The following is a 15,297-nucleotide window of genomic DNA, read 5'->3' as shown; positions in this document are numbered from 1 at the left end:
TGTGGTATGCCTGCAATGGGCATCTCTTTGTGCTGGGATTTTCATGGCCAGGACATTGCCCAACACCTTTATTTGGATGCATTTGGGCCAATTGGGTTATCCCTTTATTTTTTTCTTGACAGTAGGTGTTGCTTTATTGTACATACTGCTACTGTTATTTTCAACGGCTATGAATGCCTACAGATAAAAACATCTCAGAAACAGAATATGTCATAGTAGTGGTAATGGTAACAAGCAGAAGCATTGGAAAAGTGGATATCTGCATAAATGTAGCTTACTGCTAATTATTCTTTTTTTGTGTTATACTATCGATCTGTCTTTGATGTCAGTTTTTGACTGTCTTTCCTTTGTGTTAGCAGAGAACGTGTGAACAAACGACGTGTGAAGGAGATGGTTAAGGAGTTTACACTTCTTTGTCGGGGACTGCATGGTACTGAATACACAGCAGACTATTGACAGGGCTATGAAGCAAAAAACTGTAGCATGAACAGGTCTGATGACTACCTGTCTCTGCCCTATGCTGCTACTGAACCAGGACAATAACTCTTCAACTAACCTACTGAGGTTGCTCCTATCCAGGTGGGCTGCTTGTCCATCCCTCCTGCATGTTCAGAGGCAGCAGGCTGCAAGGACTTGGAGCAGAAGCTGGAGCCGAGGACAGCCCCTCCCTATGCTGGGCTGGTGCAATGACTAGCCCTTGCCTCTCTGGCACACTCCTGTAGACAAATGTGTGGTATTATCTGTTCCTAAAGAGCCTGCCCTTGCCCTGCATGTGGCAGCTTGTGTTTGATGGAAGTGAAAGGCCCTACAGCCTTGAATTATATGAAGACTGTTTCTAAGTTGTGATCTTCAGTGAATTGTGAAAGGTGGGGTGGATTGATGGAGGAGAGCTAAAGTGTTGGCACTGGCAATTATACTTTCATTTGCCCTAACCAAAGTGGGTAATAAACAACTATCTATCACTTCCAAAAGAAATCCAGATTCTGCAGTAAGGTAGAAGGAGCATTTTCTATGAAACAAGTGTTTTGCTCATTCTTGGCATTCTTTAGAGGAGATGCTTCTATTATCTACTTCACAATTGCTTTTGTTAATCTAGAGGAACATCCTGGAAATCTCATATGTAACTTGTCCCTTCAAAGCTGTAAAGAAGTGAACAATAGCTACTAAGCTCAATGTGAAAGATGAAAAAGTCCTGATGCCTTTTCTTCCTGAGGCTTAACATGCCATAACAGATGTGAGGATATGATGGCTGTTGTGGTTGAGATGGGGCCAGGAGGAACTAGGAAGAGGAAGAAATTATTCTCATATCGAAACGGTTAATGTCACAGGATTGGAGGCTGATGGAGTGGAGCCATTCTGCAATTCATATCCACTGACTGCAGGTGCAGTCTCTCTCTCTCTTCAGTCTCTGGATGTACAGGGTGTTTGAAAAAGAACTCCCTAGTTTTAAGTATAATTACATTAAAACTAGGGAGTTCTTTTTCAAACACCCTGTATTTACTTAGCTTCCATAAAAGTAGTAGCTCAAGCTAACTACTTTACTTTTCCATTTCCCTGACTCTTGCATAAAACCTTAGTGCGAGGTGAACTCTTAATGTATTTCTGCTTAATGAAAACAAACAAAATTCATCATCATGCTATTTGAAAAACAACCTTTAGATATCAACCTGGCGAGATCACGGAGGCTGAAATAAACATGATCTGGAGTTTATTTCCAAGAAAAGCACATAATGTTTTGAGAAGGATCATAAAGTGAAACAGCTATATCTAGAAAATTAGCATGCTAAACATGCAAAGCACTTCCCATTTCTGTTGAAGCTCTGCTAACAAACTGGGGGATGGAACAGCTCCTCCATTAGCTAACAGGACATCCATACGTTATAGTGATGAATCAGTTCTAAAGGGTCTCAATGTGTCCTTGAAATTCTTTCAGACATAGGGAGACTCATTCAGTTTAGGTGAATGAAATAACTCTGAGCTTAGATAGAAAAGTTGGGAGGATTGAATATCTTGAATCATAATGAAACTTTCACATTGCATATAGGGAAGACAAATATTTGAATTTAATAGGAAAACAGTAGAATCCTCTTATTATTATGCTCATAATATTCTTCTCTACTGGGGTTCAAAGATAACACAGAAAAAGCCAGGGGTGTGGCTATGTTGTGTGTTGGGACTCAAACGGTCTCAAGGAATGAGGTTTATTAAACAAACACAAGGGGAGCCAAGACCATACTTACTTATAAGGAAGACTAAAGCCTTGAGTTTTTCAAAGGTATGGCCAACAAAACGGAATTGCAGCACACAGGTGGACTGAGGAGGAACATAAAGCAAGGTCAAGAGTCCAATTAATGCAGACGGGTCAAGTACTACAGTAAAGATAAACAATTGCCAAAGTTATAGTCCACTAGTCATAGAATCACAGAATCATAAAATCATAGAGTTGGAAGAGATCTCGTGGACCATCCAGACCAACCCCCTGCCAAGAAGCAGTAAAATCGCATTCAAAGCACCCCGATAGATGGCTTACAGATAGTTGGATGCCAGGAATTTACTTATCAGAGTTTTAAAAAATAACATTCAAGAATTCAAGAGTATAAACTGAAGTCAAGTTCCAGTCAAGCAAGATCATCAGGAGACCAAACACAAAGAATCCTCCTCTGTAGGAGACCTGCTCCAAACAGCAGCCAAGACAGGCCAGATTTTATTTGTGGGGCAGAATTCTCACTCGCTCACATACACACACCATACCTACACTGTAGAATAAGGTATGAATGACATAATATTGCTTTCTAGGTGTGGTGAAGCATAGTATCACTTCTATTTTTTCAACTGGTTTTAAGACATATCTGGTTTTCTGGATCACTTGTGTCCTGGATTTTCCAGGACATTTCCTTGTGGAAAAACACCTTGACACTCTATATGCTATAGCTTTCAATTTCACTCCTTGAAGTTCTTGCCTTCTTTTCAAGAGATGGGATATGATTTAAACAAGCCACATATACCTCATGCAATAAAATACTCATATGGTTTGAGGCTGCATCCACATTTAGCATGTGTTAATGCTGCTTTTTGAACACTGATACCTATGCCTGTGCATGTACAGATTAGAGCCTTAAATACTGAGCTTGCACTAAATACAGCAGTGTCAAAGTGTAAGTAGTGCAAAGTTTTGGGAGGGATGAAGAAATGAAACTACAAGTATGTAGCAAAACTCAAAATAACCATTTCATCTATCTGGAAGCTTATCTTCAGTGTGTCGTTGTGGTTTGTCATGGTTACCATATCATTTGCCACATCTAATTTCTTTTGTCTAAAATACAAAAAGATGACTTGAACTAATGTTAAGGCATCAAAAAGAAGCCTTGAGGTATTGAGAAGCACAGGAAATGGTGTCCACAGACTTGCACATGGATGTGTTGTCATTTACATGAAAATTCCAGAATCCGCCTTCAACGTTTGCTGTCTGGTGACCTCTTGCTCTTTATTGATTATATGTGAAGGGCCCAAATTGATTTCTAGATTGGCCTTCACCACAGGATGCCACAGTGAAGCAGCAGCAGATGAGAAGTGGCATAAGGTTAGTAGTTATTTACTGATAACAGACACAATCTAGCCTTGGACCTGGTAAAGGGAACTTACTCATAGCAGGTATGTATCCCACATCACACTATTTACAGCTGCAAAGAAAAGGAAGCATCAGCACATGCTCCTTGGATATCTACCAGCAGAGGCTTCTACAGTCTATCATTCCAGCATTTGTACTGTATTATTTTATAGCACTGCATTGCCTCTTGGAAAGTTCCCATCCATCCTGTTACAAAAAACTCCAGTCATTTCCCCCAAAGAAAAAACTTTTCCTTTTTTTTGGTATGTACCAGATGTGTTTGCACTCCACCCATACTCAGATTCATGACCACACTGAAAGTATAGATCTTTTGGAGTTTTTTGTGCAAAGCATACAATGGAATTCTGGTGTCAAAACAGTCATGCACATTACAACAGTGTCGTAGAGACTGTACTACTTTGTGACAATACTGATATAGTTGATGAAAGAACTCCATAGCAGCATATGGTTGAAAGTTTATCAAAACCTTCTCATAGTTGTGCTTGATTTCTTGCACAGAAAGCCATTTTCGATCGATTGATACAATAAAGGAATACATGCACTGAGTCTGCAAGGCCTAAATGGGGCTGTTGATGATCAGGAGTCTTGGAAAGCAGAATTAATTGTGAAAGGAAGTAAAGTAGGGCGAGTTCTACGCAAGCATTTGCATACACAAACACATTTCTTTTTAGTATTAAACTTTGTAGGGAGTGCCAACACTAGCTAAACTGAGGTGGCAGAGAAAAAAGTGAAGAGGTGTTAGTATATTCAGTGGCATTCTAAGGTTCACAAAAATAATTTCTTAAAAAGTGGGAAAAATTCTCTCATAACAGCCCAATGAGGATTGAGCACATTCAGCATCCACAGTAACACTGAATTAGAAAAAAGTGTGAGAACAGATAATAGAATGTGTTAACGTTGACGTTCCAGAGGAAAATGTGGTTGGCTGAACCTTAAACTGAATTGCATTTGCACAAATATATTTGCTGAAATCAAATAATAAAATTAGATATAGAATGGCTGGATACTCTTATCCAAACTCCAACAACCTAAATACATACATACTTAAAATATTTAAAACTTTAAGTTCCTTGGCAGGTATATAGAAATCTAAAAGGCGTAATAGAATAATGAGGAGAAGAAACAGCAAAATGAAGCAAAGGAAAATATAACTGAAGAAAGCCAAATACTGCAGTATTGGAGTTGTGATAATAAACTATTTCATTAAATTTCATCACCTGCTGTGTCAAATTCATCCTTCATTTGTTATTATTTATTGATATATTTATACCCTGCTCTCGATCAAAACATCTTAGGAAACCTAATAAATGGCATTAAAATAGGTCAGTTTAAAACAGTAAAATTATTTTAATAAGTTACAAATGTATTAAACAATGAAGTGAGCACTGGGAAAGCATTCCACAATTGGGGTGTCACAGATGAGAAAACCCTCTTCCATGTCCCCTACAGAATGAATTGACTTTACCGGTGGGACACAGGAAAAGTCCTCACAACAAACCTTAATCCTGAGAAGATATGTATGGAGAGGGGAACCCCTCAAGTAGTGAGGTCCCAAGCAGGGCTTTAAATGCTATCACAAACACTTTGAATTCAGACTGGAAACACACTGGCAAGTACAATTCTTTTAGGACTGGAATTTCATACTGTCTATATAATATTGCAGTCAACATTGTCACTTCAATATTTTCAAGGCAAAACACCATCAGCTTCCTCCAAAAAAACCAATTTTACTTTTAAAACATGTTTAAAATCTGCCCCCCTTAAAGTTTCATATTGTTCATATTCTCTACACATGGCACTTGCTATGGTTGAACAGAAAGAAGTCAACAAAGCTATCCAGAGTCTTCTGTTCACATTTTAAAAAATAGAACACCTAAAATTATCTCCAGCTTGGTTAATATAAAGACTTCCTTACTCCCTTACTGTTTTCTACCAATACAGGGAACTGTATCCTACTGCAATTAATAAACAACCATGAACTGTGTAAGGTGCGGTATAAATAACATCTGACAGTGGATGTCATTGATAAGAGCTATTTGGTCTGTCCTTCAACTTCCTTTAACCTAGTCTAGATACACATAATTACCGATTGGGAGTGTGCCTAGGCAGTAGGCAATGGCATACCTTAGTGTAAAGTAGTGTGGACATTAGGCAAGGAACGTATTTGAGCCCACAAGGCTTGCTTTTCATATATTCTGTTTAAAGAAGGGTTAACTAATCACTGACCCTTCACATATTGCTGATCTAGAGTTCTCATCAGCTCTAGCTGATGGTAAAGCATAGTGTTTATGGTAAAACATAGTGTTAGCCAATCAAGGCCGCCAAAAAGTATGCAAGTTGTTTTTCTAAACTTTATCCTTTCAGATGTTGCTGATGTATTACATAAATCCCACTATCTAAAGATAGTGGTATAACATAAAATCAACTTAATTTAAAACAGCATAAATAATAATGAACTGTTTTAAAACTTAAAAGTATATTATACAATTTAATAAGTTAAAAAGACAGATTAACCACTTAAAATTGTTAAAGTGATTTAAAACCACGCACATTAAGGAGTAAGACAGCCAATGTGGTGCCATGGTTTCAATGTGGGACCATGACTCTGAAGAGTAATTTGAATACCATCTTGGCCATTACACCCACTGGCAGATCTTGGGTTAGTCTCAGAAGGCAGTAGCAAACCTCTTCTGACCAAATCTTGTTAAGAAAACCCTGTTGGTGTTGCCATAGGTTGAGAATGACTTGAAGGCACATATTACTAACAACAAACATGAGGGACTTAACAGGCCCTGACTGTAGTCAACAACCACATCAGAATAATAGCAACACTATAGCCTCCAAAGATAGGTGCCAAAGTAGAGAAGGACCTCTCCAGAGAATATTTAATCTTTTTAAGTCAAAAATAGAACTAGTTGGCCATAACGTGAGGATCAATGCACTAACTCCTATAGAGTTTCTGAGATCCAGCATGCCCAACTGCTATTCTGGAGACAAGTCACTGAAAGAGATCCTTATTAGACACTGGGAAACTAATGATGCTGATGCAAGGTGGCGTTAACCTACTTCCAGCAAACCAGAGGCACATTCATAATCCCTTATCCCCACACTTAAAGGCTGGCAGATGCAAGAGCAACAGTTCCTAACCCCCCATCATATTTTATTAAAGAAATTCCATATTTTGAAAATAAATGACACTAAAACATACAAAAACAACAACAGGATTTGGGAGTGAAATTATACATCTCTTTGAAAAGCAGAAGATAATGCTAATAAATTGGATGAAAAAGTTCACTTCATTTGGATAAAGGGAAGATATCCTGGGATGCAATTGAAGCTTTATCTCCCAGATGAAGGAGGCGGGGGTTCAAGGTCCAATATATCTGTCCAAAGTTCAGTGAGAGCTATCTTCTTGGCAAGGCACTTGGATAGCAATTGGCTAAACATCTTCTTTTGTGATAGAGAACAGAGTATGTTACTGCGGATAGCACAGCAGGTTAAACCACCAGCTACAGAAAATCTTGCTGACCAGAAAGTTGGCAGTTCAAGCCACAGGTTGGGGTGAGCTCCCGCTGTCAGCCCTAGCTTCTGCTTACCTAGCAGTTCAAAAACAACCACGTGAGAAGATAAATAGGTACCGCCTTGGCGAGGAGGTAAAAGGCGCCCCAGAAAAACATGCCCGCAATTTGATCATGATGGACAACAGGCTCCTCGATGTGAAAAAATGGAACAGCACCTCCCCATGGCCAAGTTGAGCACATCCTCCAAGTGCTGGAGATGAAAAAAAGAGGGAAGCCTTACCTCTATGTACAGTTTGTTGTATGGATGGACATCAGTTTTGACAGATTTCATAATTTCTGATAGAAAATTATGCTGCCACCATCTCAAATGTGGCTGGCGGCGACGAGAGAGGGGGCCTTCTCAGTGGCCGCCCCGACCCTTTGGAACTCTCTCTCCAAGGACAGCCCCTTCCTTGTCATCTAAAAAAAATAGCTCAAAACCTTCCTGTTTAAGCAAGCCTTCAAGGATGAAATATAGTCTGAAGGGATAGGAAGGCCAACTTTTATGGAACTGAGTGAAGTGCAATACGATCTGATAAGACTCTACAATAATGTATTTGGGTTTAGATGCATATTTATGTTTTATTTTATAGATGGTTTGATGTGTTATATATGCTGATTGTTTTGGACTTGTATTGGTTTTAATATGTTGTAAGCTGATTTGGGTCCCTTTGTGGGAGAAAAGCAGAATACAAATAAAGATGTATTATTATCATTATTATCATTATTATTATTATTATTATTATTATTATTATTATTATTATTATTATTATTATTATAATATTTCAAATTAAGTGGCTTCCAAATCAGGACCTTGCTACATTGGGAAAGGACACATCCAATAACTGTATATCAAATATAGCTGAATCTTATTTTTTATTTTCAAATATTTACTTTAGTTCTCCTTCTTAAGCCTGCCCTTTTGTGATCCAAGCTACAAATAGTTAAGAGCTATTTCCACAACAGGACCAAGCTGCTGTTGGTATTGTTATGACAGAACCAAACCACAACTTTATTTGTGAGTGCAACTGATGGCAAAGCAAGGAGAATGATTCCACTTAGCTTCCTCAAGCAGGGAACCTTACCAGAAGAGCACAGTTCAGAAAAATGGAAGCATCGTATGTCAGAGCAAATAATCTGTGACATTGTTTGATTCATCTGTGCAGAGAAATGCTAGGCAAGGTCATAACAGCCATGAGAACTCTTGCCATACAGGTTATGCTCAGGCAGGAGGGAAATGCTGCCAAGTAAGAGGTAGTCAGGATAGTGCAAGCAGAGTGATGTGTTCACCTACTCTCTTTAGATTCACTAGCGGAAGGCAACTTCTTCTCCGTACCATACTGTCTTGCATTCTGGACTCATTCTCCACAGGGCTCATCTTCATAAGCAATAGCGATCCCCCGTCGTCCTGCTACAGCTTTTGTGACTGCTGTCTGGCCCAGCTGTGGCTCCAGCCCCTGCCAACTGCGCGACTTAAGAAATGAAGCTAAGGCAGAAAGGAAAAACAATTATTGTAGCAGCAACTACATAGCAGGCATCACATAGGGAGAAAACTGAGACTGCAGCACACTCTGCCTTACAGATGAGAGATCTGGGGAAAGAGCAATGCATGTTGCTCTGTATTCCTCTCATTCAGATGGCCAAGCCATCCACTAGCAGTTTCCCCTTAATCAGGAGCCCAAACCTTCAACAATCTCTTTATCTGCTATCAATAGCCATTAGTCAGATTAAGAATCCTTTGTGGTTAAATTTATTTATTACCATAGGATTCTTGCTACCATTTTAATCCTTTTTCTCCCTTTTTCCAGTTTGCAGAGCATTGCTTCAGGCAACCTACCTGCCGGGCTAATTTGAGCCAAAGTCTGCAGATGGTTGCGGCAGGCCAAAGCAGTATCAGAGCTCAGTTTTGGGTCTGGCACCATGTTGAGATTAGTTGAGCGCAGCTCTCCAGTGATTAGTGAAATGCTGGGTTCATCTTCAGCCTGTGATATCTTGTCTGGGAAAGGAGTGTGGGCACATGCTCCTGTAGACATGAGAATCAAAAGTAACTAGACTAAGTACCTACAGAATTAAGCCCTGCTCATGACCTATGTAAAGCCTGGTTCAAGCATGCAGAAAGAACATATGGTACAGTTCTTCCTGACCTATATTTCTTAAAAGTAAAAGTGAAAGAGAAATATATATTTGAATACTATTTGCAGTAAAGATAGTTCTTGCTGCACGATTCTGTGTAGGTATGGGAAATTAAAAGCATCAGCAAATAACTCTATTTTGTGCCACTGAAGGAGCAGAGAAGCTTTGTTAAATTATAATAAAGTAAATTCCAAAACCTTTTACCTGCCAGAAAACTTGAAAATAAATAAGGCTTTTCAGAGGTCAAAAAACATGATTTCAATAATTTGCTGTAAAAGAAAAACTTAGCATATCTTGTTACTCATAGCCACTTCCCCAACACAGAACCATTTATTTATCAATTAAAATATTTCTGTTTCGCCCTGTATACAAAGATCTCATTACCTGGTAGGAGGTGGCGAAAGTCAGTGACATAGCTGCCTGTCCAGATCCGTTCTGGATTGCATGCTAGTTCCATCTCATAAGGTGTGATGATGGGCCGGTAAAAATCACTGGAGTCAAGCAAGGAATTCAGAGGGCAGGCTACTAAAACAAAAATTTCTATTTCTAGAAAGTTTGCCAGCTTGGCAGGGTTTGGTTTCCCCACAGCCAGAGTGTAGGCACGTTTGCCTGCCTTTTGAATGATGCCACGCAAATGTTGTAGAACAGATAAATAGTCAGCCACGCCAAGGGTGCCCACCACAATACCCACTACTTGGGCATCCCGTGCCCGCTCCACCAGATAAAGGCGCCGTCGCAGGGCTCGGTTCACATCCAGTGTTTCCATTCGTCCTTGTCCTGTTTTAGGATTAAAGGAACTGAAGGAGCACTGGTTCCAGCTCAACATGAAGTTTGTGAGCTCTGGTCCTTCACTGCCCACATAGAACATGCCGTATTTCTCAAGACCATGTTGTTCGTCTATTGCAAAGCGTCGGCCAAACTGCCTCATCAACCCAGAAACTGACTGGGTTGAATTATTAGGTTCTTTGTTGTCCAATTGGGAGAAGACGACATTAGGATAAATGGGTTGCAGCTCAGAAGCCAAGTTATCTGAGAAGAGAAGAGATGAAGTGAAAAGTCACCCACATGTGACTGAAGAGAATGTGACACAATCTGGCATTTTCTGCAGTGACCAAAATACCCAGCAGGCTTCCTCCATGGATAGAGAATGAATGGTCCCTGTATCAGAGGCTAGAAAGACTTCAGACCAGATCTGAAGGATGAAGGCAGAATTGAAGGCTGGAATAAGCCAAGGACCAACCAAAGTTATGGGGAATTAAAGATAATTTTACGTGTCCTTTAAATGATGGCAACTCTTTTAATAGTTATGGCAGAAATATAAACTGGAACCCTTATGATACTAATTACTATTTTTACTTTCCTCACTTTCCCCTTGCAATAGTATCTGTACAGAAGCTACTAAGTTACTTGTGACAGGAATCTACAATGCAATTTACACGCTTATTACATCCTTCAAGGATTCATTCAAAGAACAGAAGTGTTTAGAGATATCTAATACGTATTTTTGGTCTTACAATATCAGCATGGGTTGCTATTAATTACTGTGGAAAATCCTCATTACAGGAACAGTCAGGATAGCAAATGAAAACATTTAGAGAAATAGACACTGCTATGGACATTCTCTTCTATACAGACTGCAGACTGGGAATGAGAAAAACAGATAAAGATGAGATGCAAGATTGGAAATGAGAGATGTTTTACATTTTGGAAATCCCATAAGATCTACGACAGATTTTTTCCATCCTGGCATAAACTATGTCTTATTGAGCCTGTTTCTGAAGCCTGAAATGCGCTTAAACTTAAGATTCCATGAAACAAGCTTCCTGATCTTACCAAGAGCATGAGAATACATCACTTCAGTCAGTACAACCACATGAGTTTGGTGGTCAGGATGAAGTTCCTGGAAGGCTTCAGCACAACGTGTGACATCTAACGGCACACGGCCAAATACATGTAGCACCGGCAGCTTACGGCAGGGGCTCAGACAAGCAGGACCGTAGTGCACCACAGCCTCAGCATCCACATGTTCTGCTGCCACCTCATCAATGCAACAGCTAAAGAAAAGCAACACTATTAGTTAAGGAATCCAAAGATGTATTAACCGCCCGCTCCCTGAAAACAACAAAAATTTTATACCAGGATTTCAGGATTTCGCCTCCTCCAGAAAGGAAACTCTAGTTTCACAGTAGCTTACCAAATGGTGGGGAATCCAATAACACAGGCATGGGCAAACTTTGGCCTTCCAGGTGTTTTGGACTTTAACTCCCACAATTCCGAACAGCTAGTAAGCTGCCAGGGATTTCTGGGAGTTGGAAGCCCAAAATACTTAAAGGGTCAAAATTTGCCCATGTCCGTGATAGCAGGAGAACAAATTCCTCACTTGCATATTGTATCAAAGTAGCTTTCAAATACATCTCATTTTTCTTTACGTCTGCAGACTGATACCCCACAGGGTGTGTGTATATACACGAGGTGCATCTAATATAGAAGGGGCGCTCTATGACCTCACCTGCCATATGATGTGTCCCCCAGGATATACATTTTGGCACCACTTGCTGTTTCCATCTTGATGGCGACATCACCTGAATCTGATAGTAGATCATCAGGGAACTGAAGAGCAACCTATAACAAAAGCCAAAATAGCTTCTGAAAGTTTTATGACAAACATATTCTTAAAAAACCAACATAATCACAGACTTCCTACAGACAGTGGAAGTTAAGTATCTGTTATCCAACGTGCTTGGGACAAGAAGTGTTCAGGATTTGGGATTTTTTCCGATTTTGGAATACTTGCATTTACACACATGTAGCACAATCCTCATATCTACGAAAATACATTCCAAAAGCACCCCCCAGGGGATGCCTGAAACCCTGAATAATAGCAAACTTTGTATTTTGACTATACTTAAACCAGAAGTATACCATACTATGACACTGGAAAACCAACAATCTACTCACACTGTAGAAATAATGCAGTTTGACAGCACTTTAACTGCCATGGCTTAGTGCTATGGAATATTGGTGAAGCATCAGCAATCTTTGGTAGAGGTGGCTGATGACCTTTAAAGCTACAGTACCCATGATTCCATATCACTGAGCCATGGCAATTAAAGTGAAGCCAACCTACATTAATTCTACAGTGTAGATGCATACAAACTCTTACAGGAGAGAGGAACTATTTTTGGAGTGTGGGTAAGTGAAACCATGGATATTGAATCCAAGGATATGGAGATCATTCTGCACGTATATAACAACGTATCTTGAAGAAAGTTATTTTTGTTTCATATATTATAGACAGGGAGGTAATTTTATATAATATTCTATAATATGTTTGTGCATGAAGGAATGTTTGTGTATACTGAGCCATCAGAAGGCAAAGGTGTCACTATTTCAGCCATTCAAGTGGACAATTTTGGAGCACTTCGGAATGTCTGATAACACAGTCCAAAAACAACAATAATAACAACCTTGGTGTCTTGGTTTTTAGGCCTGTTCTTGCGTATATTTGAGGTACCGGTTTGGAAAATTGTATTGGATAGACTACATCAGCTCTAGTTTCTTAGATATGGTTATCATGGTTTTCTATTGGTGAACAGATAGCGACAGGTATATGGCATATGTTCTGTATCTCACAAGTTACAGCTGATTGGGAAAACTGGTGTCATTTTTGGAATCAGCAGGTCAAATAAAGCCAGAATCTAAGCTAACATTTGAGACACCAAAATGTGCACTGACCAGTGTAAATGATGTTGTATTTTTATAGCAATTATTGTCACTTCATAGCAAAATTATATTCAGCCAATTCTAGGAAAGGCATATAGCTTCCTGTGAGACTGCAAGGCCCCATCTCACCTTGGTGAAGCCATTATCCACCACAAACGCAGTGGCTTTCTCCAGTTCATAGAAATCTTCTAGTGTCATAGTTGAGGGGCGTCCTCCAGTGCCTCCAGGGACCAGGGCCCTTTGAATCACCTCCTCCCCATCACTGCTGAATGCGGTTGTCATGGCGACCTGAAGTAAACCATAAAAAGGTACAGAGGGTCCCCACTTGAACAGTGATGGTTTTTGACATCATTCTGGTTTGGAACAACTCCAAGTAATGTTGGAGATAGCAACCTTCTCAAACCTCATTTATTTGATGTTTGTCTGTTTATAGTGTGTCAGTTTATTTCCTGAAGTGTATATCTTCTTTGGTTTGCAGTTTTCTTAGCTCTATATACTTAAAGCAGTGGGGGGGGGTGTGTGTGCAGGCCATGTGACTGGTTCAGTGACTGTTTGGAATGTTCAGTTTTTAAAAAGGATGACAGAAATGTCAGTTGAGGCTTGAGTCTGTTACCGAGTGCAGAAGCCAGTGTTAGGAATTAGAAGACGTTGAGGCTTGAGTCTGAGTGGGGAAGCTAATCCTAGAAGCTAGAAGTCAGTTGAGCCTTGAGTTCCTTGGAAGCAGTCTGTTATTAAAGAGAGCTGTACAAAGCAATATAGTTCTGAAGATTATAAGTTAAAGATACAAACTGAAACATTTTAAAGCTTAACTTGACAAGAAATGTACCTGTATATTTAAATACATGAAGTTATGAGTAAACAAACATGTTACTTTAAAAGAACTCTAGTTGAATCTTTGTTGATGACAGCATGAAATAGAAACAAGATATTTATATGCCCAGTGATCATCCATTATCCATTAACTAAAGGAACACCTCTGAAACTCTGCTACCCAATAGATTAAGACCTATTATGTAATCATACCTCCCCCTATGAACCAGTTCGGACCTTAAGATCTGCTGGGGAGGCCCTCCTCTCAGTCCCACCTCCTTCACAAGCAAGGTTGGTGGAGACGAGGGAGAGGGCTTTCTCTAGGGTGGCTCCCCAAATCTGAAATGCTCTCCCCAAGGACAAGCACCCACTTTGTTAATTTTTAGGAAGGAGCTAAAAACTTGGCTATTTAAGCAAGCCTTTGAGAACAGCTAAATGGTATCCATTGGAGAAGACTTGAATGACCATGAGACTATAATTATAACTGCTGGATAATTCAATAATAGGAATGACTGGTTTAAACGGCGATATATACAGTAGAGTCTCACTTATCCAAGCTAAATGGGCCGGCAGAAGCTTGGATAAGTGAATATCTTGGATAATAAAGAGGGATTAAGGAAAAGCCTATTAAACATCAAATTAGGTTATGATTTTACAAATTAAGCACCAAAACATCATGTTATACAACAAATTTGACAGAAAAAGCAGTTCAATACACAGTAATATTATGTTGTAATTACTGTATTTACGAATTTAGCACCAAAATATCATGATATATTGAAAACATTGACTACAAAAATGGCTTGGATAATCCAGAAACTTAGATAACCGAGGCTTGGATAAGTGAGACTCTACTGTATCTAGATTGATTTAACGGGCAAATAGCTTTTAATTGTTATTTATTAATACCTATGTTATTTTAAATTTTATTAAGTTGATAACTGTTTATTGTTTATTACTGTATTGTATTTTTGCTATATTATTTTTGTATTTGTTACTTGTTGTAAGCCGCCCCGGCTGAGGGGGGGGGGGGAGGAAAGAGCCTGAGGCTGTTAGAAATTGTGGGAGTTGAAATCCAAAACACCTGGAGGGCCCAAGTTTGCCCGTGCCTGGTATGCATCCTCGGTGCGCCTTGGCACGTCATACTCTCTTGTGCCTCACCAAGTTACAAGAATAGCATTGAGCCATGGCAGTTAAAGTAGTGTCGAATCGCATTAATTCTACAGTGTGGATATCCCTCAACTACTCCCTTTTTTACTCACCCAGACCACCAATCCTCGATCCCAACCACATGGACACTTCTATTTCCAGAATGGAGATAGAAGCCGCCCAATGGTAACACACGAAACATATTTGCCAGCGTGACGTCATTCTCGGAAGAAGCTTGTAGCCAATCAAAGAGGTTGAGACAAAAAAAGGGGGGCAGCCGGAAAGGCAAGACCA

At 39.6% G+C, this 15,297-nt stretch overlaps 2 protein-coding genes across 4 annotated transcripts in view; one reads left to right on the top strand and one right to left on the bottom strand.

Annotated features, from left to right (window-relative positions):
- ipo13 (importin 13) overlaps window positions 1-1,711 on the top strand; it is a 60,563-nt gene extending 58,852 nt beyond the window's left edge. Inside the window, exon 20 of one of the 2 annotated variants that reach the window (XM_062979652.1) lies at window positions 360-1,711. In XM_062979652.1, the coding sequence (XP_062835722.1) occupies window positions 360-456 (97 nt within the window). In that variant the 3' untranslated portion in view covers window positions 457-1,711. Of the gene's footprint in view, window positions 1-356 lie in introns of both variants that reach the window. The other variant, XM_062979651.1, reaches the window with a different exon arrangement.
- A 3,240-nt stretch (window positions 1,712-4,951) lies between these two features.
- On the bottom strand, window positions 4,952-15,271 carry dph2 (diphthamide biosynthesis 2). 2 transcript variants are annotated; one of them, XM_008109501.3, is made up of 7 exons: window positions 15,117-15,271; window positions 13,174-13,332; window positions 11,831-11,943; window positions 11,155-11,375; window positions 9,706-10,350; window positions 9,026-9,211; window positions 4,952-8,674 (listed from the first exon to the last, which is right to left on the bottom strand). In XM_008109501.3, the coding sequence occupies exons 2-7, from the start codon at window positions 13,324-13,326 to the stop codon at window positions 8,547-8,549; spliced, it is 1,446 nt and encodes a 481-aa protein (XP_008107708.1). In that variant the 5' UTR covers window positions 13,327-13,332; window positions 15,117-15,271; the 3' UTR covers window positions 4,952-8,546. The 2 variants fall into 2 exon arrangements, with proteins under 2 accessions (XP_008107708.1, XP_008107709.1); XM_008109502.3 differs by lacking the exon at window positions 13,174-13,332.
- Between the last annotated feature and the right edge of the window lie 26 nt (window positions 15,272-15,297).

The sequence above is a fragment of the Anolis carolinensis genome, chromosome 4 (assembly GCF_035594765.1).
Source record: "Anolis carolinensis isolate JA03-04 chromosome 4, rAnoCar3.1.pri, whole genome shotgun sequence".
Classification (NCBI taxonomy): domain Eukaryota; kingdom Metazoa; phylum Chordata; class Lepidosauria; order Squamata; family Dactyloidae; genus Anolis; species Anolis carolinensis.
Note: the sequence above shows the minus strand (reverse complement) of the source record. Positions and strands in the feature narration are given on the sequence as shown.